Source organism: Meleagris gallopavo, chromosome 2 (genome assembly GCF_905368555.1).
Source record: "Meleagris gallopavo chromosome 2, MGAL_WU_HG_1.1, whole genome shotgun sequence".
Taxonomy (NCBI): Eukaryota; Metazoa; Chordata; class Aves; order Galliformes; family Phasianidae; genus Meleagris; species Meleagris gallopavo.
In genome coordinates this window covers 108,590,558-108,614,864 of record NC_139405.1, presented here as the reverse complement: position 1 = coordinate 108,614,864, position 24,307 = coordinate 108,590,558, and the positions used below count along the sequence as shown (strand labels likewise).

Sequence of the window (24,307 nt, the reverse complement as noted above, 5' to 3'; positions counted from 1 at the left end):
AACATATCTTCTGGACAATTGCTCCAATGAGGGACTGTACCCAGGAGAGACGGCGCGACCGAAACCCCACACACAAGTGCCAAGGTGCTGAGATTCCCAGCGGGCAGGAGACTAAAAATGGAAAACCCGTGGTAAACGGAATAAATAGCGCCACTGAACATGGAAAGAAAAAAAAAGAGAGGAACGGAGGAGATGAGTTGAGGTGGGGGAGCAAAATGAGGGAGCTGTTTCTGAAGAGAACAGAACCTCCCAAGCTCTCCTACGTTCTCTACTTTGCTGTAACTTGCATTGAGAATTAGGAGGAACGGAGACAGAAACAACTTTGAGTCTCTCAGCTTCCGTTAAAAAAGAAAAGAAGACAGAGCGAAAATTCTTCCAGTCACCAAGAAAAACAGAAGAGTAGAGCGAGTGCACCAGAAACGGAGCTGGCTTCTTGGGTTTGCCAAGAGCCTGAGACAATATTGCTGAAGCGTGAACTGCCCATTCAGTTCAGGCACTGCTAACACAAGTGCCTTGCTGGCAATGGCCATGGTATTAACTACCTCTCTGCTCCTCAGTGCATCTGAAGAGGATTGTATTGTACGGCTCTAATGTCTTCTCTTGTTAAGAACACCGGCCTGAAATGTGCTGAGTACATCCAACCAAGTTAGCAGGAATTAAGGGATTCAGGAGCAGCTACTTCACAGAACCACAGGTTTTATTCAGTTAGTGGTTGTGAAGCTGAGCTCCCTCGAGGAAGACAGATTACTTTCTTCCAAGTAATATCTTTCAAAGATCAAATGCAAAAGAAAAGAAAGGGGAGGGGGGAAATCCTTATTTTAAAGTTTGTGTGTGCAATGTGTGCACAAGACATTGAACAAAATCCAAGGCAATTGCAAGGCAGGCTTAGAAACCTAAGACAACAAGCAGCAGAGGACCTCAAGGAAAACCAGCGCATTGATGTGAGCCACTTCCTTATTAAAGTACAACACTCAGCCCAAAGGTTCAGCCATAGCAGCTTCCCCAAGATGTGTTCTATTTAGGTTTAAGATATGTAGGCTTACAAGAATGAAAATTAAATTGTGTAAAAGAGCGGTACTGTCACTGATTAAAGCGCAGGCAGAATGTGCAGAGTTGGATATATCCTTGCCAACCCTCAGCAAGTTGGAAGAACTGTAAAGTCTCTTAAATTCAGTATCTGATTAAGGTCTGGGATAGTCCAAAATGATGCCGTGATATCTACCAGGCGAGACGAATTGATGGGAATGTTTGGCAACACCGAAGCTAGCAGACAGCCCAGGGTTTGGTCTGTTCTCTGTCTCTCGGTCCCATATGGTCTGGCCACAGCTGCAATATTAAATCCTTTTAGCCTCCTCAACCGGGGTGCTACCTGTTAGGAGTGGTTCAGGACTGTGCTCATTCCCAAGCCATGGCTGGGACCCGCTGGCAGTGCAATAGCCAGCCCCCAAAGCAGCCCCAGCCTTGTCCCTGTTTTATTTCTTGGTATGGAGATTCCTTTACAGCTGGTTCAGCTCAGAGCACTGGGTCTGGGACTTTTTCAGGCTGAGACCAGGGTGTCCCTCATTTATCTCATTTATTATTATATACCTCACATCTCTATTTAATGGCACAGTAAGTACAAAGATAGCAGAGTTCACCCTGCTCACTGCAGGGACTCCAGTGTTTGGGGAGGGCATGGGGACACTGAGCCAGCATCCCTGGCTTGTGCCATTTGCAGCAACATGTCCCACATACACAAATATCCATGAAGAGGACCAGCCTGTGGCTGGAAAAGGTAGGTCTGGTGATTTGCACTGCTATTTAGCATCACCTCTACTTTTCTTTCTTTTGCCAGATAGGCATTTGCCAACCACTGTTGCATAGAATAGGCTCTTTCACAGCCAGCATTAATGTTACCGGGCAAATCTTCCAGCAGCTTTTGCATTTGACCCTTCAACTGTCTTTGAAAGGTGAAGCACAAAGCAAAGCATTTAGGCAGAAGCACAAGCAGATCCAGGAACTGTGTAGAAGTCTCCCTGTCTTCCTTCTCAAGAATATTTTCAACACAAAGATTTAAGCTCAAGCCCTAGGAGTGGATAGAGTGGGTAGAGGTACGGGTGAGGCAGATCCTGGATGGCTTAAACCAGGTCTGAAGTGTAATGAGGCTGTGATATGAGTATGTTTATTGAACCATTTAATCATCTCTTTGGGATCTGCCCCACCAAATACAGACTATCTGATTAGACATGCCTGTACCTGAACTGTTCAAGTATACGCGTTGTAGAACCCATGGACAGAAGCAGGCTCATCCAAAGCACTGCCAGGGATCACAGCACATCCACAGGCTGGTCAAGTCAACGAGTCCTGCAAATGCTGTTTTGTCCCCACTTGAAAGTCAGCTCCAGGTGACTCAGATACAAATGACTACCCTGTGGACATCTAAATCCAGAGGAAAGCCAGGCCTCCTGCTACTGTGGAGCAGCCTTTTTTGACTCCAAGAACAACCCAGCCCGTACTCCTTGCTCTGAACCTTGTATGTGCCAAGGACTTGTTGGATCAGACCTGAAGCTTTATGTAAAATGACCCTGATGTGTATTTATATGAATCATATATATTAATTACATAATAGACACTTACGTTCCCCATCCCACATGCAGTTTGGTTACAAAGACTGAGTGCCTTCACTATGAATCATGCAATCAGACCATATCCCTCAGGCAAAACTCTCTCTAGAATGGCCATGTTCATATATTCCCATGGTTTCCACTACAATATTACTTAATTAAGAATATTAATCTGCTGGGCCACCAACTTTCACTGGCTTTCAGGGAAGTCGAAGCAGACAGGTAGTTTAATAAAATATAGGGAAACATGCTCTTGTTATGATTGAGTCGGTGCAATGAGGTAAGTCAATTGTATGGCCTCATGAGCTTATTTTTTTATTTATTCTTGATATGAACATGAGACATATGCACCAGAGAGATCATTAGTCCACAAGCTGTACATTTTTTCCAGCCAGTCTTTGGGTGGGCTCTTTTCTGCTTTTCAGCTATTGCTGTTGCATGTTACCCAAATACGAGCAAAAAATCACTGATTAATTGTTGGGCACTGCAGATGAAGTACTAGTCCCCATTTGGAGAATAAAAGATGAGTATTTGAAGTCTGACACCTACATTGTCATGGGTGCTCATCTGCACGTGCCTGCAGCATGCAGGCAGACATTTCAGCTGTGCAAAGCAATCAGGTATGCGTCTAGACACTGGCACGACCAGTTCAGCCACATTACACCAGCCTGAGTAACTCAAGGAATCAGCTTGCTGCCCTTTTCCCCTCTTCCATGAGATGGAGAAATGCTTGTGCTGCTCTGACAATTGCTCACCCCCCCCTTTCCTACACCTCCCCAGCTCTTCTGATGCTCAGCCTGAACTCTGGTCCAAGCACTGGTGTCCTCGGCACCAAGGGCTGTACCCTTCCACCATGGGGAGGAGTGTGAGCATTTCGGTCAGGAACTGGATGCATTTCCAGCCTTAGGAGTATCATCAAAAACAGCTCCTGTGGGCTGCCACTGACCATGCCGTCACTGCATCGAAAGACACCTTTGCCCTTTAAATGGTAAGTTTTCAACATGTGAGTGAGAGCAGCCCAAGCAGAGGTCTAGTCAAAGCCACAGAGGTTTGTAGAAAGGCTGAGTGATGTGAAGCTGTGGCAGGTAGTCAGCCTTCTGCCTATAAGGTGCGACATTCGAAGCCTGAGGGGGAAGTTTCACCCATTTTTCCTCCTGCATGATGTTAAGAACCAGGCAGTAAATATGGCATTCATTAAAATTACCTTGTATATTTTTAACAGCCCTGATAATCAGGTTTCTGCCACCATATTGGGAAGCAGAGTTTGTTTTTACTCAAGGCCTTGTAAAATGCTAATTTCTCCCTTATGTGCTGGAGATGCCTGACATTTTCTAATATTTTTAAGAGTTTTTTAGTCGTCATTTTTCCTCTTCAAAGCTCAGCTCGTTCTGAAAGATGTGTCAAGTAACTGAGCGGCAGTTTGTTCCTCTCAGAATGCAAAAGATAAATCCGCTGCTGTAATAGAAAGCTTTAAATCTGCATTTTCTCTCTGCTTTAAACACGAAAGGGGCCAGATTCTGCCTTCCTGTATGAGGCACAAACTCTGGAGAGCTGCAGCATTCCCAGTAGGGGCTGCAACATATTTCCTTAATGTTTGGGAGTCAGTTCTCCTCCACCCAGCAATGCCGCTCTGTGATTCTGAACATCAGCAAACACTGCAGACAACCTCTAGCACTTACGTGGAAGATGAAAGCCCCCCTTTCTCAATTCTAAATCTACCTGGCAGCAAGATCCCTGTGCTGGGACAGGGTGGGAGCACTGCGTAATGCTTGTTGAGCCCTCAGAAGATGAAAAGCAAGAAGAGCGATGGCAACCAACTGCGGAGTGCAAGGGAAAAGTTCAGCACACGGCCACATAATGTACACAGCCAGGCCTTCAGTCATCCTGCTTGTGCCCACATGCCAGGCGCTCACGTCTGAATGCACCCAGACAAGCAAGGGCTGCAGGGCAAGTGTGTGGTACAGCCGCTGTGCTCCCAGCCGAGCCTCTCCCGGAGGTGTTGCTGAGGGCACAATTGCAAAAATAACCAATTCAACAACACAGACCATCAGGAGACTCCAAAGGGAACCTGTTTCGGGCCAAACAAAGCATTTTCTCAGCATCAAGCCAATCTAGTTTTTTACACCAAGTCAGCGCATTGCACAGGGAGCCCACGGGAACCTGCTCCACTACCTCGCACCCCTCGGCCCACACGGAGGCAGTTGGCATCTCTGAAGATGCAGAGCACGCTAGGGACCGCAGAGGGCTTTGCAGCTGTTTGTTTGAGAAACAAAGCTTCCCTCTTCTGAGATGAAAGAAATTGAGGAGTCAAAGCTAATCAAATCCTACACGCCTGCTGGCTGGAGTTCAGCTTGTCAGGGATGCAGTGCAGTGCAGTGCTCAGCATTACCAGTGCTACGAGCGTGGTGGATGGGGAAACACAACAGCGAGAAATTCACCTGGCTGCAAGTCAAACAGGTGTATGGCAGCAGCATCCAAGACTGTAATAGTATCTTGCAAACATGCAAAAAAGTAGTAATGTCATAAGGCTGATTCTTTAGTTTTCATTAATGAATCATAAAGACTTCACGTTACACGTGCTTTTTGGCATATGCTGCTCGTATTTCCACACTTGCAAGGTTGGAGCTTTTACGCTGAGCCACCCTCGCCTAAGGTTCCTCATTCTTGGCAAGATACACATGGTGACTGTGTGCCATTACAGGCTCTATCTTACTTTGGGGCAATCAGATTACTTCACACAGATGGTTTTATCGCTGAGACCATACAGGTGAATTGCGCAGTATGTAAATGTACATTTGTTTGATAAAAAAAAGTCTCAGTTCCTAGCTGCTGTCTTGTCTGTGTTCCTAAACAAGTTTCTTCTCTCCTGTATCCTTCCAAAGCACAATTTGTCCAATCTTTACCCTAAACTGACTCAGCTGGTTTCTGATAAGCATCTGAAGTGCTCATTAACTAAGGAAACAGGCTTTCTTGAGCTTCTGGATTAAAATGAGGGAGCATGAACCTTCACCTTCACTACTGAAGAAATAAAAGGCATCTATCTAACATCACACACAATGCAAAATGAAAAGACCAAAATATAAGGAATATCACAATGATGTTAAAACATGTAAGCAAACACCCTCCTGGGGGGGCAGGGAGTGGAAGAGAGAGAATTTGATCACAGAACCGGGTTCACAGAAAAAAAATATTCTGATCTGAAATGGACTTAGTGATATTCAAACCGTTCATGCTCTGCCGACAGCAGCTCTTCCTGACCCCCACCCACCATGCAGCACCCTGATATCACCGACCAAGCTTTGCTCTTCTTAGTAGGGTTTGTCTGCAGCCATTCAGGCAGCCTCTGTACCTGTCAGCAAAATTGTTTTAGGAGAAACATGGACACTACCTGAGAGGCGTCGGGGCACGTCGGTGATGGCTGGAAGTCCTGTGCCTCGGGTGGAGGACAGGGGAGTTGTGGAGTGAATGGACGGCGAAGTCATCTGGCTCAAGTAGGACGGGTAGGACTGATCATAGGACCATGGCGGGGACGACTGTGCCTGCCTGGGGTCTGGAAAAAGAAAAAGAAATCAAAAGGTAAGGAAGAGAAATTGTAAGGCATCGGCAGTCTAACTGAAAGAGATGGGGCTACTGAACATACACACATCAGTGTCACAAGGAAGGACAACACAACGAAGCACAACTTGCTCCTCCAGACTCAGTGTGTTTAAGCCTTGCTCTGTGAGTTTCCCTCCTGGTAACAATCACAGAATCACAGAATGTTCTGGGTTGCAAAGGCCCACAGCGCTCACCCAGTCCCAACCCCCTGCTGTGTGCAGGTCGCCAACCAGCAGCCCAGGCTGCCCAGAGCCACATCCAGCCTGGCCTTGAATGCCTGCAGGGATGGGGCATCCACAGCCTCCTTGGGCAACCCGTTCCAGTGCCTCACCACCCTCTGGGGGAAAAACTTCCTCCTAAATATTTGGGGGAAATGAATGGGGCAGCAAGCAGAGCTGAAGATTCAGCAGCTGTTCTGTAAACTCCTGATGTCTCTCACCCGGCTCTAACAGTGTTACACAGGGACTCACCAGTCCTTGAGGATGTGGACAAATAAGATGACAGTAAGTGAGAGACATGGGGGCATGCTGCAGCTGAGCTTGGGAAGTGCATGTAAAAGGCAAGGAGACTCTAAAGTCAGCACTTGGCATGCCTGTCAAGTTGTTATCCAGTTCAAACATGACAAAAAAGTGGTTTTAGTGCTGAAAATGCTCTCCAAGAAGGAAAATGTCATTAATCTTATTAGCATCTGTCTAAAAATGTCACATTTGGAGGCTGGCCCAGTTACCTACCGTCACCTCAATTAGAACAACATGAAGCCAGATGGATTGGTACAAATAGCAGAAGCTAATGATACATTCACATGTATTCGTTAGAGCTCACAATGAAGGAAATTATTTTAAGGATAATATCGTTTATTTTTTGCTGAAGGTCTGGTGGATTGCACTGAGTGAGGAAGAGGAAGGGCTACTTTTACTCAGCTGTGCTGTGATTCATAAATCACTTGTTTTCACTTACTATGTGGTGATAAAGATACCACCAAAATCTTCAACAGTCAATTATTATTTTTGTTTCTTAATGCTGATAAAAACCAAGCACTTTCAACCCCCAACAATTTTCTGGGCACTGCCTGATAAACAGATAACTGTCTCCAAACTGGTCTACAGAAACCATCCAAATTCTCCCCACTACCTTCAGTGAAGCACACCAGGTCCAGTCAGTTTGGAGAACCTGCTTCATCAGAGCACTGTCCTACAGCACTGCTTTGCAGACAGAAACGTGATAGCCACATGGCATAAGCAAAGGCACTTCTTCAGGAAATTCAACCTTTTTTTCTCTTTTTTAACTCCTTTCCCTACTCTTCCACACAGCAAAAGCTTGTAGTTTTAGCTATGCCTTGTTTATTTTTTCTTTCAGACATGATTTGTTTGAAGAGATGTCTGGAAAGCAGATACTTCCTTGAAGCAAAATAACTATATAGATTAAAAAAAAAAAAAAAAAGTTCCAATTTAATTTTAAGAGGATTTTCTCCGAGTTTGCCATTTCTATTAGAGCTGAGTAATATAAATGGTTAATATAAACTCCTCAGAAATCTGAAGGACACTTGATCATTAAATGTAATGAACTTCTTTGTTTTAACAATTTCAGGGCTAGAGTTGTATAGATTGGCGCAGGTTCAAATTTGACTGACTGCTCGTTGTTATATCTGATATCGACATATTTCTCTGCCTCATTCCACTACTATAATTCACCATTCAGTCAATGGTAAATGATCTTCAACTGGGAACGGAAAGCCTGCGCTTGCTGGGAAAACAATCTTAAAATTAATGATGTGTCAGGAGCACAATCTCAAACCTACGCTCCTTCAAACTCCAAGAGTTTTTCAATCCGTGTTTCTGAATCCAAAACAGGGTCCCTTAAAGTTGTGATTTCAAATCAGCCCCACTACTGGAGGGAAACTATAGAGCAGGTAAAGATTGAGAAAAATCACAGCAGAGGATGTTTTTGCAGGAATTTGGTTTAAGATGGTGAAAGCCTCAGGAAAGGAGCTGCCATGTGGAGGCTTATGCTACTTCTTTGGTGTAGCCATCATGGCATAAAAAGATTCGGACCGACTCTGGTAGCCTCCCACTCTGAACACCCACACTAGGTTTGGCTTAATTCAACAAGTGCAAATGCCTCTGCGAACACAAGAAGGATCAGGGACATGCTCAGGGACATGATTTAGCAGAGGGTTGTTAGTTAGGATAGTATGGTTAGGTTGTGGTTGGACTCGATGATCTTAACGTCTTTTCCAACCTGAGTGATTCTATGGTTCTATGATTCTAACAGCAAAAAATAAATGGGCTCACACAGTCTTTAAAACAGTATTTCATGGACAATGTCAGAGACAGAATATGGGGCTGGATGGACCATCTGTTGACGCCAGAGCATTTCAGATACTCTCAGGACATTTAGCTTAATTTTTACACTGTCCCTATAGCTCCTCCCATCTACAGCACCACATCACCAGATTTATGTTCTAATTTATACTTGATTTTAACTCTTCATGAGCTCCAAACTGTGAGATGTTAAATTGCAAAGTGTTTTAGAGAAAGAGGACAGGCTGTTAGAGGACACTGTGCTGTGACATAACCGCTTCTGGCCCTACACAGATCTTCTGTTGAACTTTCTACCTAAATTTAAGTAAGAGAATGATAATTTGTTCCCTGAGTATTTCATTCACAAAATGGGGCACTTCTCTTGGCTAGAAGCTTTCAACCCAGATGTTCAAGTGTGAACTTGGGCCTCTCTCAAGCTGGACTGTAGGAAACTCAGCTCCAGGGAAATTATATCGCGTTTTCTCACAGAATAGGAAATAATTTGGAGGAAAATCCTCAACCAAATTGAACAGAAGATGCATCAGAGCTCACTGACTGAAGAAAGGCTGCAGCAGGCCAGGCTGGAGGTCAATGTGATTTTTCCACACTGAGGCAGGGCCAAGGTCATGGCTGAGGCCAGGTGGGGAATTTGCCCTGGGGCTTCAAGCATTATCTTTGGCCTGTTGGGAAAGCGGAAACCGAAGATACTAGTTTGACCAGATCCTGGACTAAATGCCCTAAAACCAGCCTCTGTCTGGACATGTGAGGAGCAGAATTCAAACGAGGTCTGCTTGCCCAAAGGGTCACGGTCATTGCTCAGTGCTATTGCCAAGTGCCTGCAGTAAAATGCAGCGGAGCCAACAGCCACCCCACGTAGCCAAAAACCACCCCACGTAGCCAAAAACCACCCCATATAGCCAAAAACCACCCCATGTAGTCCTCAGAGCAGACAGGGAGCTGTGGGCCACACACAGCACCGCCTGGTCTGTTGGGAGGACGTTCCCTGCAATGCTGCTGTGCATTGGCCTTGGCCACAGAGGCCCCATCTCTCTTCTGGCTTCCTATACCACAGAATCAAGCCTTGCGGAAGCAGGACATTGCCAGGTTTATTGCTTAGGGGTGCCTGCTTCCAGAACTTCCCCTTATGAGACAAATCCAAGTGAGTGACAGAAGGGAATGCAGCAGTGTGCTCAGCAGGGTCACCTCCATGCTGAAGGGATGGCATGCCCACTGAGCACACCAGTGGGGCAGGCAGTGCAAGCAGATTTGCAAGAAGTTTTCCATGCCTCCATACAGATGAGACCATCTCTTCTGTTTGCAGAGACTGGAGGGCAATGCATGCTTGCCAGGCTGGCAGGCACCCACTGTGAGTGAGAGCCAGAGGCTCTGGGCTGTCACATGAAGCGCTGCATGCGCTGGCAGCCAAAGCGTATCTTTCTAATTGCTGAAAGCCCCGAATATATGAGAAACCCCAGAGCTCTGAGGCAGAGCTAACATGAATTCCTGCCTGAAGGAATCCCTAGAAAACAAGGGAAAATGTGAATATAGAAGTACACTGAATGGCTCGGGAGAAAGCCCACCCAACTTCCAGCACCAGAGGCCTGCAGCCGGGCTGGCACAGCCTTAAACAGCAGTAACAGAGGCAGAGGGCCGCTCTGAACTTGACTTTGCACTTGAAAATTTTGGAGTGATTCCTAAGAACAGTCCTCCTTTTGTAAACATTTTTGTTAAGTCTGTGTGGGTGTGAAGAAAAGTGCACAATACTCATTAAGGACGGGGCTTTTTCATGCATATGCAAAGTCACGCTGGGTGCAGATGAGCGGAAATGAGTCGGTGGGTGAGGACCGAACTAACCCAGTGACAGCCCCTCCCTGATGGCACTGCCAGGTGTGCCTTAGCAAGGCAGGAAAACCTGGTCTTGCACGTGCTTTTGTCTCTCAGTTTCACTGTCACACCGATAGACAGTGGAAGATTGATCAGCTCCTGATCCCTGTAGTCAAGCTGACTGCATCAGCTTAGTGGAAAATAAGAGCGTTGAAAAATCTGCCTAATCACAGAATCACAGAATGGCCTGGGTTGGAAGGGACCTCAGGGATCATGAAGCTCCAACCCCCCTGCCACAGGCAGGGCCACCAACCTCCACATTTCATACTAGACCAGGCCTAAATTTGGATGCGTAAAACTAAGCCCGGAAATAGAGCAAGTCCTCATGGCCCATTTCTCCCATTGATCATCCAGCAACGTCAGTTCTTTTCTTTCAATGGAAAAGTGTCAAAAGAGAGAACAGAAAGCTGAAAAGTTGTCCTGCAGAAGTAGCTATCTGTTCCTTTGGTGCTGGATTATATCACATCATATCATAGAGTCATAGAATCACAGAATGGCCTGGGTTGAAAAGGATCACAATGATCACCTAGTTTCAACCCCCTGCTATGTGCAGGGTTGCCAGCTACTGGACCAGGCTGCCCAGAGCATACATTATAAAGCATACAGATTTACTATAGACAAAGATCAAATTTCCATTTCCCAAGCTGAGCTCTGGTACTCAGAGCATGACCATAGGCTCACAGCCCTTCAGCATACAGCCTATAAAAGCTAAACGTCACATGTGTGCACACACTTTCCAAAAACACTTATTTAAATCCAGTCGTCGGTTCCAGTGCTGGCTGCTGCCCATTCCATTAGTGCTACTGCTGATACTAAGAAACAGGCTGTCTGGAGCTATCTGTGGTAAACACCCAAAGCAAATATCTTTGGTTATGATCTTAACAAAGCCAAGATGACTTTCTGCATGAGTAAACATGCTATTGTTGTAAACCCAACCCCAGCAAAACAACAACAAAATGCAACCTCCTCCTATCCTCTGACTATTTCATGGGAACATTTGAAAGCCCTGGGCTTGATCTGGATTGCCCAGTTCAATCAATGAATGCAGTGGAGTTACACCCCTATGGACACCACTGTTATTGAGACCAGATTTTGGCCTCTAAAACCATTTTTCCTCTCAGTCCCTAAGTGTCACAATTCTAAAGGAAAAAAAAAAAGAACTAAGCTGAACAAGTCTTGCCAGTAGGACAACTAAATAGCAAAGGAAAAAAAGAAAAGTTAAAAGAATACTTTAATAGAAGGGACACAGACTTCACCCAATGGAGGTTCATAGTGGCAGCTCGCCAGTTGCCCCAAGGATGCAATCAATTTGCATAAAGCACAGCAGACTGCAGCCACCCTGGGGTTTGTAACAAGGAATCCCAGCTCCTCCATCTCATATGCTGACTTGTAGCTTTTGTCCCATGAACTGAAGGCGCAATGCACCCTGTATACCCACAGCATGGACTATTTCTAATTGGTGTTCTCCAAGCAATCACGTACTGTGCCTGCTGCATTCAGCAGGCTGACGTGCACGGCTGCAGACTGGTGCATGCTGCAGCATGCTGCTGTTCCAGGTCTAACACAAGCAACTCCGGGGAGCGCTCACACACTGCCCAGCTACAACAGCTACCCCGTTTGTTCCATGGCCAGTGGTCTCAGATAACAGACACTGGGCTGCTGCTTTCGGTCTTTGAGGCAGGTGCTTCACAGCCCCACATTCACACCCTACAACCGTGCTGTACGAGAGGAGGATTGTGCCATCTCCCTGACTCTGCAAGAGGGCAGTGCCCAGCCCCATCAGCCCAGAACGGGGGGAATGGAGGACAGGTACCATGTGAGGAGCTGAAGGTGCTTTCTGCCCACAGCCTTCCCACCAGCCTCAGTTCTTAATGCTCTACCTGATAGTGGCAATGGGTCCTCCCATTAACTCTCACCTCCAAATTCCTTAAATCCACTTTCTACAACTTTAAAAATAGTGAAAAACAACTAGGGCTGGAAATGCAGCATCACCGAAGCGTGGGGGAAAGGAGGGAAGCAGAAAAAAGAAAAAAAAAAAAAAAAGGAAAAATCACAGGACCTGCTTTTTGAGCACTGCTCTTTCAGTGCTGCAAGTCACAGGTTGCCCTTTGATCAGATGGAACCATCAAGATGATGGAGCAGGAAACCTCACTCACAGCCCCCCTCAGATCTGCTCTGACAGAAGCTCATCCACACTGGTTGCAGTTTATTAAAACAACAGTTTTGCTCATTTCATACTGCAATGAGCCAGGCTCTGAGCAGGACTGTAACTCGACCCGCCTGCAAGTTGTTCCAGTGCTGTTGAGAGAGAGGGGAAAGCGAAAAAAAAAGCAAATATACCAATATCCAAATGTGAGCAGACAACATCCCTGATTTACGGGCAGCAAGCAGGGTTCAAATTGAATCTGCACTGCCTCAGCAAAGGCATCTGCTTATTGGGCGATTTGTTTTTTAATGACCCTTCACTGTTGCTTTTGCAGGCTCCTAGTTAAAATGCCATGTTGAATAAGAGCAACTCTGTGCCTTGTGCTGCTGCAGCCCGGTGTTGCGGTGGGTTTGGGACTGCGCTGCGATTTGTAGAAGCTGTACTCTGATACTCGAGGCAAATAAACACGACCCAGACAGAGAGAAGAAATATAAGAGTGAACCCCAAAGTGTTTCTCCGTGCTCAGGTGTGGGCCAGTCAGGCTTTAAATATTATTTGTGTTTAGTATGCAATAGCTATGTAAGACCTCAAGTGGAACTACACAAAACCAGTTTATGTGCTTACTAGGCATAGTACGGATTTTGTCATAGGTATGCGGTATTTACTGTTAAATTTATAAGGAATTAATTATTTCCCCTAAATTACTAGGTAAGAGATTAAGAAACAAAGGTATACCTAAAAGGAATGCTTGCTTAATTCCAAGAAAGGTAATAAAAACATCCTTGGGTTCAGACGAGCATCTGTACTCCTTTCAACACATCACCAGATCCTACCGGCCCAGCGACCACATTAAGAATCCAGTGGGGAACTGGGGGAGGAGGGCAGCACCAGCAGCCCTATCACCTCACCCAGCAGCCATACATTTTGCAGTTTCCCATGGGCAGCCAGCACCTGATCAAAGAGGCGTCTGCTCTGAGGCATTCCCTTTGTCTCCCATTGGCGCAGTTTGTGTGGCAAGGAGCATCCATCCCTCGCAGAAGAACCGCGAGGGACCGTCCGCAGAAGCATCCCAGCGCTTTGGTGGAACATCAAAGCACACTGAGCTTTGCAGATTGCAATCAACATCCCGAAGAGCACAAAAAAAGCCTTGTGGGGGAAGCCAGTGCAATTCACAGGGCTCGCACCGTTGCACCACGCTCACATGAATTGCTTTATTAAATGGAAAGCTAATGAGTAGCCTTTGTGAGCTGGTTACTGGCTGCTGGAAATTGAGGAGACGAGTGAGGAACAACATGGCACTGTACTGGAAAACTGTACAGCCCCGTATTCACTAAAAATCTGAATACGTAGCAGAGTCCTCTTTGCTTTAGGGTAAATGAGAGGCCTTTGGGATTCTAAAGTATCCCATGACTCTGGATTTATCTGTCAAGAAAAGCATATAATCCGTAATAGATTCCATAATGGGAAAGTCAGCCTGCCTTCCTGGGTTCAGCTCGTTCCCTTTACCCCACCAGCAGCACTTCCCACTCTAAATGAAGCCTCAGCTGGAGCGGGCTTTGAACTCTTCAAGCTGCAGAGCAGATAGGGAATAGCATACAGCTCTGTCTGCAACAGGCTTATTTAAACCTCATCTGAAGTTGTCACCTCCAGGAGCTGTAAATGCTGCTGCTGATTCATAACGAGGCAGAGAAGTACTCTATTAATCAAAGCCAGCAGAACATTTTCTACAGGAGGCATTTATGTGAATGAGAACAGCATATGAGGTTACACTTAGAGAGGAAGAAAATTACAAGGGGATCTCAGTTCTCGTGCTTCAGGGCATAAGCTGATCACCAGATGGGGTCAGGAAGAATTTCCCCCTCCTTCATTCCTAGCTGCAGTTTTCCACAATAGGTAAACTATGTAGGCACAAGAGAGAAGCTGATTTTAGCCCCAGATTTTGCCCAATTTTGGGGGGAACTGCCATGTCCTCAAACACTGTCAAACAGAAGAGAGTGGTTAGGTGAGAAGAAATACTAGGCTTCATTTGGTAGCTCATACCCAGGAAATTATAAGTACAAGAGTCCTGACTTCACATGTCCAACTAAACCTGGCCAAAAAGACTGCTCTGGGAAGGTGGTGGGTATTAGATACCATGTAATGAGTGATACCAATGTATTTAATATATTGTAGGTGTTATAGAAGTCTAGTTAAAGCTAGACTTCTTCATGAGCTGGGAGAGCTTTGCCACAGCTCATGGGAACCTTTTTTTTTTTTTTTTTTTTTTTTGTTTCAATTTGCTGAGTGCTTGGGGTTCAAATTAACCCACTTACTTCTCTTCCTCCCTGCAAATTAATAGACCAGTTGAACTTAAAAAAAGAAGAAAAAGAAAGAAGAAGAAAGCCACAACACTTTGTTAAAACCACTAAGTTTCAGCTGGTATCATGTCAAAACCACTTGAAACATGAAACCAGAAGTCTTCCTAGGTTGACTCAAAGACTATGTCTACACCAGGAGTGCTTTACCAGTACAGGAATACCGGTGTATTACACTGGCAAAGGGCTCCTGGTGTAGACACAACTAGAACAGTAAAACTGAGTTTTAAGGCTGCCTAGTAAATTGAGTCGAGAGTTTTGCTGACAAACTTTCATCTAAGTTGAGCTGTCCAACAGTTCTAGCAAGTGAACTGGTCAATGGCATCACCTCTTTGCATCCCAGAGAGATGCAAATACATCAGTAGAAGTTTCGAGCGTAGCGGTGACCATAATTGGGTAGAGGTTGCTTTGAAACTCTTTTGAAAAATATAACCAGCTCTACATTTAGAAAAACTAACAAAATCGGGGTGGTTTTTTTTTTGTAGGTTTTGCAGTTTTGTTGCAAACTTCTGGCACAGCTGCAGTTAAACATCTGATTTCAGGCTTACAATCTGTCACACGTGGTATTTCACGATTTCTCTCAGCACACTGAAATCTGTCTCTCAGCATGCCACCATAAACGTTGTATACAACCCTCATAATCAATCTTTGGAGATTTCTCCATAACGCAGTCTGTTTATTGTAACATTGGTCAGCGCTGGTGCTGGAAGGAAACTGCCACATGAGAAGATTGTGTTATTGTTCCGACAGGAAGACCACTGAATTCTGGGTGCTTCTCTCAACACCAGTGCAAAATACAAAGGCTGAATAAAAGTATCTATTCTAATATGTGCTAATAGGTACTATTACAGAGCCGGAGGTGAAGGCATAGCAACATGGCAGTTAGGATTTCACCAGATTCCTATTCAATTTACCCAGATTGACTATTTTGAACCTATGACAAAGACATTTTAAGAAAAGAAAGACATTTTCAGCTTCAAATGCTACAGAAAAAAAACACTTCCCACCTAGCTTAGCCTGGAATACCTCTCTCCCTCTGTAATAGCCTCTACATCTACAGCTGAGATACACACATCCATAAGCAATTACTACCATTGCCTGTGCAAGTCAAACCTATGGTTCTGTCTCTTACCTGTAATCTGACTCTGTCCTTGTGGATTAAAAGGACTTGGTGCAGAGTTCAGAGAGGGCCGTGGGCTCTGGGTCGGGACCCCTACTCTCATACTGGGATGAGGAATGCGCCCTAAATCACTGAGGCGTTCAGGGAACAAACTAGGTTTAGAGTCATCAAGCTTCTGTCTGTGCCCTGGAAACAGCAAATCATAAAATAAAAGCGTTAATAACAAGATTTAGTACTTTAACACACCAAAAAAAAAAAAAGAAAAAAAAAAAAGGTCTCTAAGGACCTATCATCAGATTAATGGACTATGTAGATACCACCGCTACTCCCAATAACAGTGACATTGGTGGGGAATTGGTGTTTTGGTGTTTCGAATGTGGTTGTGCTGGCAGAAGCCTTAACTAGCACTGCTGTGCCCATATCGATATGTAATGCAGTAATTTGGATCAAAATAAGCCCTTATGGACACCACACAAGGTCTTTATGTCTTTTTTTTTTTTTTTTTTTTTCTGCTTTAACTCCACTGGAATGTTAAAAGGGCAAAACTTTTTTTTCCAGAAGTAAACCTTATATGTACAAGTCATCGAGAGGGACAGTTAGTTATTCCATGACTGGACTATATGTTGTGGATTTTTGCTAAGAAAATTCCTCTATAACTTGAGAGCGTCTCCAAAAAGTAAATAGTCACTCTCATTTGAGAAGCTTCTGGCCAAGACCGGGTCCTACACTGCCCTTATATATTCAGCCTTCCTCCATGCTTGTACTTCTCCCCAAAAGCAGGCTCACTGCCCTTATGCCACAGGGCTGCCTTGGGAAAAGCCTTCCATGGATGCTTGGTTGTTGAAATGCAGAGGGGAAAAATGCTCAAAGCAACAGGATGCACCAAGTGGTACCTTGGTATTCTTCATATGGTCATTCAGATGTTTCAAGAGGAAAGGTTTTACTTCTCTAATTGTATTGTGATACATTACTATGCAATGTTGTATTTTTGCTCCTAAGTTTAATTTCTTTTTGAAGTAGTAACAGATGCTCCTCAACCAATGGTGCCTTCGAATGAGGCAAAGAAGGCATTACTTCTGTCATTCAACATACGGAAAAACAGGCATGCAGCGAGATTAAGGTCAGTACTAATTTTACTTAACTTCAGTCATTTATAAATCAGGCATCTAGTCTAAACTCTTCTAATGTAGACTTCCTCTACAGTTAATGGAAAGAAATAGCTACTTCCAGAGGGCAAGTCATCTCATTTGTCTCTGACACCAGTCTTAAAATGGGATGATTCACCTTCTGAATTTGCTTTCCCTTCCTTCTCTGATCAGAGAGGGAGCCCACATGACTAGTTTAATTAGGCACTCTCACCATTAGTCAACATTGCATGGAATTAATCTCATCCAAAGTCAGTAACTAAGGTCACATGAAAAGCATCTGGCAGAGCTGAAATGGGAGCCCAGATCCCCTCACTGCAACCCAGACAGGCAGTTGCCTCCATCCCTGTAAACAGTGCCAGGGTATCGGCACAGGCAATACATGGGTTGGATATTTTTATGCTTTTAATGTTAGGAAGGGTCTCTGGTGTGGTTTGGGCTGGGACCAGCTCAAACTCCTCCAGATGATGCCCAGAGGCTTGAGATACACTGCATTCTCCCTCAGCAGTGAAAATACAGCCCTCTGCTTGGAGGCCATGAGAGTTCAGCTTTGCAGACACGGTCTGATTGCCCACATCAGTCTTACGGTCAGAGAACCAATTCTGGCACTGTTTAATTTGCTTTAACAGTATAAATGAGGCCTCTGAGTCTTGAAATGTATCAGTTCATCTCTCTTTATAAAAGGTAATTTAATGCTGTCTGTCACCGTAGCACTGAAATACGTGGGTTCACATCATCCAGCTGGAACCACAGTGTCCAAATGTGGCTTTCTCTATAATGGACAGCTAACTCTAAACTAAATTTAGAGAAATTGGGGTTCTACGTAGACTGTGGAAGATCTCAGATCACAGGCTTGGAGATGTCCAACAGCTGCCTGGACGTGGGTATGGGCACAATGCTCTGGGTGTCCCTGCTTGAGTTGGACCTGCCTGACCTAGAAGGCCATCAACCATTCTGAGATTCTGCCATTCTGTCAAAACTGAAGGATTGAGGTTGGAAGATGAGAAAAAATAGCTAGATGGAAATTAATTTTAGAGAAACTTCTCTAGCAATTAAAAAAAATTAATTAGTTGACCCATTATTCTGTGCTTTGAAGTATGATTTTTCTCCCCCATGATGACTCAGTATAAAAACATGGGGTAGGCGTGAGCTTTCCCATTAAAGAGAAGGAGTTGCTGTATGGCAGAGCTCTGCAGAACAATCAGCTGGCATCCGTGACTCCTCTCTATGAGGTATCAATCACTTCAAACGGGGAACGATTTTTGGTGGACTCGTAACAGCTCTGTAATGGCAGCCTCATTAATAGGATAACATCTCACCTGGTAGTCATTTGCACTATCTCTCCCATCTATGTAAATTAGAACTTGTATAAGCTGGGTGCTGCTAATCTAAAGAAATAACTTTCACACAGATACATACGCACACAGTCAGTACTCTCTTGGGATCTCGCATTCTCTTATATTTTTTTCCACATTTTTTCTGTTTTTGCTTTTGCCTTTGTTAGTCACATTGACCAGTCTGGTTTTCCCAAGGAATCCATTGCCCCTCTCCTCTTCTATTCATCCCTCGTCACGTTCCAGCACGACCAAGAAGGCTCAAAGTAAGATACTCCAGTAGCCTATCTCTGAGCTCGCACATCGGGGCTGACTTTACCTGGAAATGAATCTATTCCCAAAGTGAAATCTATTTTGATGGAAAAATTCTACTCCGTGTTTACCTGGGGTGGTTTTGGCTCAAGGATCATCCCGTGCTTTTCTAATGAACCAGTGCGCAAACTATTTTGATTGCCTTCTGCTCACTCAATGAACGCTCAATATGTAGGGCATCTCTCCTGTACCAAATTGTGCCCAACAACCCCCTGCTTTGTTTCTGTCATGCTCTGGTTGCCCATACCTTTTCTGGAACAGAGATTGTACTTAACTCTGCGTTATTATAATGAACTGTCAGAGAAAGACAAAATTCAGCAGGATAGCAGGGTACTTTCATGTAGACAGGGAAAAAAGAAGGAAGAATAAGAAGGATTTCTGTGTATGGTTGATCTGAAATAATTAAGAAATATGTGGATGTGGGTATTGTCACCAGAAAAAGTAGGGAAAGGAGGGAAAAGAGAGATCTCTGCACATCTGGAAGACCCCAGGCATCAATGCAAGTGCAGAAATCAGCAAGGGGCAAAAGGCAGACTTGCCTTTCCCTCCTGGTCATTTAAAATTTAGGGATGTAACACAGAGTCCCCTTATGACAAAGAGATCCACAGGAGCCACCAGCACAGCGTCCCAGTGAGGTGAGAGTGCATTGCAACTCTGCACATTACGGGTTCCTGTTCTTTAACAGAAGCTAAGACATGCCCACATGGAAAGCAAACAGGAGACTCAACAAAAAGCTTCGTATTGAGGAGGTGTCTGCAAAGAAGCGGCAACTGAAATAGCTTTCTTGCCCTGATTCTTGTGCAAGAAAAAATATAAAACAATCCTATTAAGTACAGAGCAGCCGTGAGGCATGGGCTGAGACTCTAAAAAGGCCTTCTGAGTAGCACATCAGCAGCAGCAGTGAAATATGTGATACATGTTTAAAACTCATTCCACAGGCTGCTTTTCATCTCCCATTGATATATGTGTCCGTTGACAGAGAAATTCCTGATCCCAGAGGAGCGTGCTAAGAAAAGCTGTATTCCTTGGTCACAGTCATGAGGCATCGTTTTATTTCAGGAAAAAAGATTAGGGTAGTAAGTGCGGAGAGCTCAGCGAGAATCTGTGATCTGCCGTGGCAGCAATTGCATGAAAAAGCAATATGAGGAGAAAATCATGCCGTGGCTTTCTCAGTGCCAGCACCCAGCGCCTGGGACGGTCCTGCCAGCAGTGCTACACTGAGGCCTAGTAGCTCTGTCACAAAGAAGATTTCATGGCATGTGTTGGCCTTACCAAAGGGAGAAGCTGCAGGCAGCCTCACCTCACCAGGCCATGCAGCCCAGGCGTGCTGACAGCACCTAGGAGCTGCCATTCGGTCACCACATCCCAGCGGTGGTGAGAGATGTAAGGAGCCTTCATCTCCAGCTTAATCAATTCAGCTTAAACTCAAGGAAGGAACGTCTCCCTGATCAAAGACACACGACCTCGAGGCGGATGGGTGCGGGAGCTGGAAGGGGATGGAGCGCATCCCTCATCACTCAGCCCCTGCCGCACGGCTGCAGAAGTCAAGATGTACGTGGGGCTGTGGAAGAGGCTGACTTGCAGGATAGAACGTGGCGTTGATGCTTGAAGATTTTTACCTCCTCGGGGAGGAGGGCTGTGCCTTTTTATCTTTCGGTTGTGGGTGTGGAACTGAAAACTAATTAGATTGTGCTACATGTGGCACAGCCAGATGCTGACACTCAGGGACTCCCTTTCTTTGTACCATGTACACCGCCCACCTTTTTGTTTCTCTGTTTTTTTTTTTTTTTCTTTTTTTTTCTGCTGGTATCAAGGAGATCTGGTTACCAGATTGTCAGCAGATGTTTTTATCGCTCTCAAGTGGGTTAGCTATTTTCAGTCATCACCCATTTCTTTCTGCCTTTTTCGCTTCTGTCACTGCATCAACAAGAGGCTTCATGGGAGTCAGGTGTCTCCATGAGAAAGCCAAGGGAATGCAGAAAGGTTGTGAAAGCAAGAAGCTGGGCTGTCCCTGCTGAGCTGTGTGCGCTGGGATAATTCCAGCAGAGCACAGGGCGACGGTCAGATGTGAAGTACCAACAGTGCTGGTGTTTGCTCTGTGTTGTGAATGTGCTCAGCAGCAGGAGGAGCCAGGGGAAGTTTCATGGAATCACAGAATGGCCTGGGTTGGAAAGGACCTCAAGGATCATGAAGCTCCAACTCCCACAACACGCAGGGCCACCAACTTTCACATTTCATAGCAGCCCAGGCTGCCCAGGGCCCCATCCAACCTGGCCTTGAACACCTCCAGGGATGGACGGGGCATCCACAGCCTCTCTGGGCAGCTGTTCCAGCACCTTCCCACTCTCACAGCAAACAACTTCCCCCTGACAGCCAACTGAAATCTGCCCTCCCCCAACTTCAAACCATTCCCCTGTCCTGCTGTTATCTCCCCTTTCCAAGAGCTGAATTCCCTCCTGTCTGTAGGCTCCCTTTAGGTCCTGCAGGCTGCACTGAGGTCACCCCGCAGCTTCTCTTCTCCAGGCTGAACAAGCCCAGCTCCCTCAGCCTGTCTTTGTAGTGGAGGTGCTGCAGCCCACTGAACATCTCTGTGGCTCCTCTGGACCCTCTCCAAGTTTGGGGGTCACTCCATGGAGGTCTACAGCTTGCAAGGGCAACTGAAATAAAAACCCTCCTAATGCTGAGGTTGGTAACCGAGGCCTCCTGTGAGCAGTGGATCTGGGTTGAGTTTGAGACTGAAAAAAAAGAAAACTGAAGTGGAAAATGGACTTGTCTTCAGGCTAAGGGGCAGTACAAAGAAGAACCATCTATATTATGAGCTAAAAATTACAGCCTACACAGCCCACGCTTTCTCTTACTTTAAGAGAAGCACACCTGAGCCCAAGAGCCCCAGTTTTGATTATTCCTGTTGTTCACTAGAAGTGCAGAACTTTACAAATCTGAAGAACGGGTACATTTTTCCTGCTGACTTCATAAATAGATACGTTCTAGAGACACTCCATCTTTTAATGGAATCATCATAGAATCATAGAATGGCCTGGGTCGCAAAGGCCCACAGCGCTCATCCAGTCCCAACCCCCTGCTGTGTGCAGGTCGCCAACCAGCAGCCCAGGCTGCCCAGAGCCACATCCAGCCTGGCCTTGGATGCCTGCAGGGATGGGGCATCCACAACCTGTCCCAGTGAATGCTAATATACTAGTGACATATTGCTGTGTACATGCTGTGGAAGCCACACCACACGTCCTTTGAACTTTATCAGGATTTTTCCTTAAATTCTCTTTGGACATCTTCCTGCATTTCATCCCACTTGATCCTATGGATCAGTCCCAACTGGAAGACGCTGGTTGACACTCAACTCCATGCTTGTAGGACTGTGGTATCACTTATTCATGGCAGAAGAGTTCGGACCTGAGCCCAAGCCTTCTTACCAGCTGTTGTACAGGGACAGAATAACACTGCATATTCAGCACAAATCAAAGACACTCACTGTTCTCTTACAAATTTCAGCAAGATAATACTCCAAAGCAGCCTTAATCTATGCTCTGGTGGTAAAAATCAGAGAGCCATCAATGAGCAAAAAGCCAGAAGACACACATTCGCCCTTCACAAGTAGGAATGTCTGTCACTCTGGTGACAGCCCCCCCAGGCTGCCTTCCCTTTGCCATCCCCTGGCCCACTCTGACTGAACACACACAACCCAAAGTTCAGGAAAAAGAAAAACAAAATGCAAGAGAGACAAACAGTTTTTACCCACGAAAGGGAAAAGCTTGGAACCCTTCCAGTCTCTTGGGTAAAGACACAATTATGAGAAGAAAAATATAATCTACCCAAGAGACATAATTACATAATTAGGCCATAGGCTGTGCATTGGAAAGGTTCTTATAATTCCTACAGAAAGGAGCTACATAGGTGAAGTAACTGCATTTAATTTGCTCAGTGGAAGGGGAAAAAAAAAGATGTTTGTTTTTAAATAGCTGAGGGCACCCGTTTGCATTATTCTCCCAGAGCACTATTAGTGTCAACAGGAGTCACACAGACACGGGCACAAAACAAAACACTGTCTCGTTTTGTTCTGAAAAAATGGCATATTTTCTACCCCAAATAGGTAAGACTCACACCTGAAACTACTGCAGAGAAGTGAAAATGAGGTATGAAAAAGAAGGTGTGCTGGGGATGGCTCAGCTACTACGCAATGAATCTGATGCAGCCTGTTGTTAAAACCCCACTGAACTTCTCCCTGCCGAGTGCTGCTCTCCCAAAAGCCTGCAGTTTGCTGGTGCTGCTCTGACAGGGCTAGCTCCAGCTCCCAGGGGAATCCATTATGCTGCAACCTTCCAGGAGCTGTGGTTCAAACCCAGGATGAACTGCGGCAGGGTTTGAACTTTAGTGTTATCCATGTTGAGTTCAAGCCTTGGGAACATCTCTGGTGTCAATGGCGATCTCCCCATTGACTCGCTGGGAGCTAAAGCTCATCTTGCAGGCTGCACTCTAAGCCTGGAATGAATTAAGTGCTTCCAGCAGGTTAAAGGGAGGAAGGGGCAGGAAAGGTGAGGGGAAATCATCCCACGGGTATATAAATCGTGTCCCGGAGTGCCCACAGGAATCATTCTAACTCTCCCCTAGGAAAGCCTCTGAGAATATAAAGTGCTATCAGTGCTTTTTAAACATCAGCTGGGGTCCATGGAGAGCATATACACAGCTGAAAGACAGACCCGGAGGTCAGGGTTTTTCAGCAAACTGCAACAGCTGCAGAGCAGCCTCTTGGTCCCAAAATTCTTCCATGCAGGGAAGTGGGAGCAGGGCTTCGAGAGCCTCAGGCTGCTCCTGCACACAGAAGGGACGTGTGGCAGGGACAAGCCAGCAAAGGGAAGCTGTGTGAACAGAGCAAAACTGGAACACTTTATGAATGAAAGTGGAGAGGTGCTTTGAGGACAGGAGGAAGCAGAGCAGTTAGCGGATGGAGTGGGATAGCTGCAGCTTTGGTTCTACCCAGCATCTCAGCTCACCCCAATGCTCTGCTGTGGCAAGGCCTGGCTCGGCAGATCACTAAACAAAACAACAAAGTCTCTCCTTGTCACAAGAACGCTCTGCATTTCTTTTTTCCTTTCCTCTCTCTTTTCAAGTTATGGAATTCTAACTTGGATTTTGAAGCTTGCTCAGCACAGCTGAGCACTGGGAGGGGGCAGGTGGGAGCAAGGCTCACCTTCAGCCATCACTTAAGATCATAAATGAACCTGTGTGCACTTGTGCCAGGAAACCAGCTAAGAACTGCTGGCATCACCACTCAGAGACATTAAAGGCAACTCATATAAATAGTCACGCAAGTCTCAGTCCCTGCCTTAATTCCCTTTGCATGCTGCTATCTATTATGCACTCCCCTTTCTCCTCCCCACTTTTTTTTCGCTTAAGAGGGAACAAGGGAGTATAAAAGGCACACTACAAAAGGGCAAGAGCTCCTCACACCGACTTTATCTCCCTTGTCCTAACCCAGCAATATCTTTGACAAAGATAC

At 45.6% G+C, this 24,307-nt stretch overlaps 1 protein-coding gene across 4 annotated transcripts in view; it reads right to left on the bottom strand.

The window, feature by feature from the left end:
• Nucleotides 1-24,307, bottom strand: part of RUNX2 (RUNX family transcription factor 2) — a 153,599-nt gene that overhangs the window by 84,234 nt on the left and 45,058 nt on the right. For 2 of the 4 annotated variants that reach the window (XM_085218370.1, XM_085218372.1), the window contains exons 4-5: nucleotides 16,017-16,190; nucleotides 5,992-6,153 (exon numbers count right to left, since the gene is read on the bottom strand). In XM_085218370.1, the coding sequence (XP_085074496.1) occupies nucleotides 5,992-6,153; nucleotides 16,017-16,190 (336 nt within the window). The remainder of the gene's footprint in view (nucleotides 1-5,991; nucleotides 6,154-16,016; nucleotides 16,191-24,307) is intronic. The other 2 variants (XM_085218371.1, XM_085218373.1) reach the window with 1 other exon arrangement.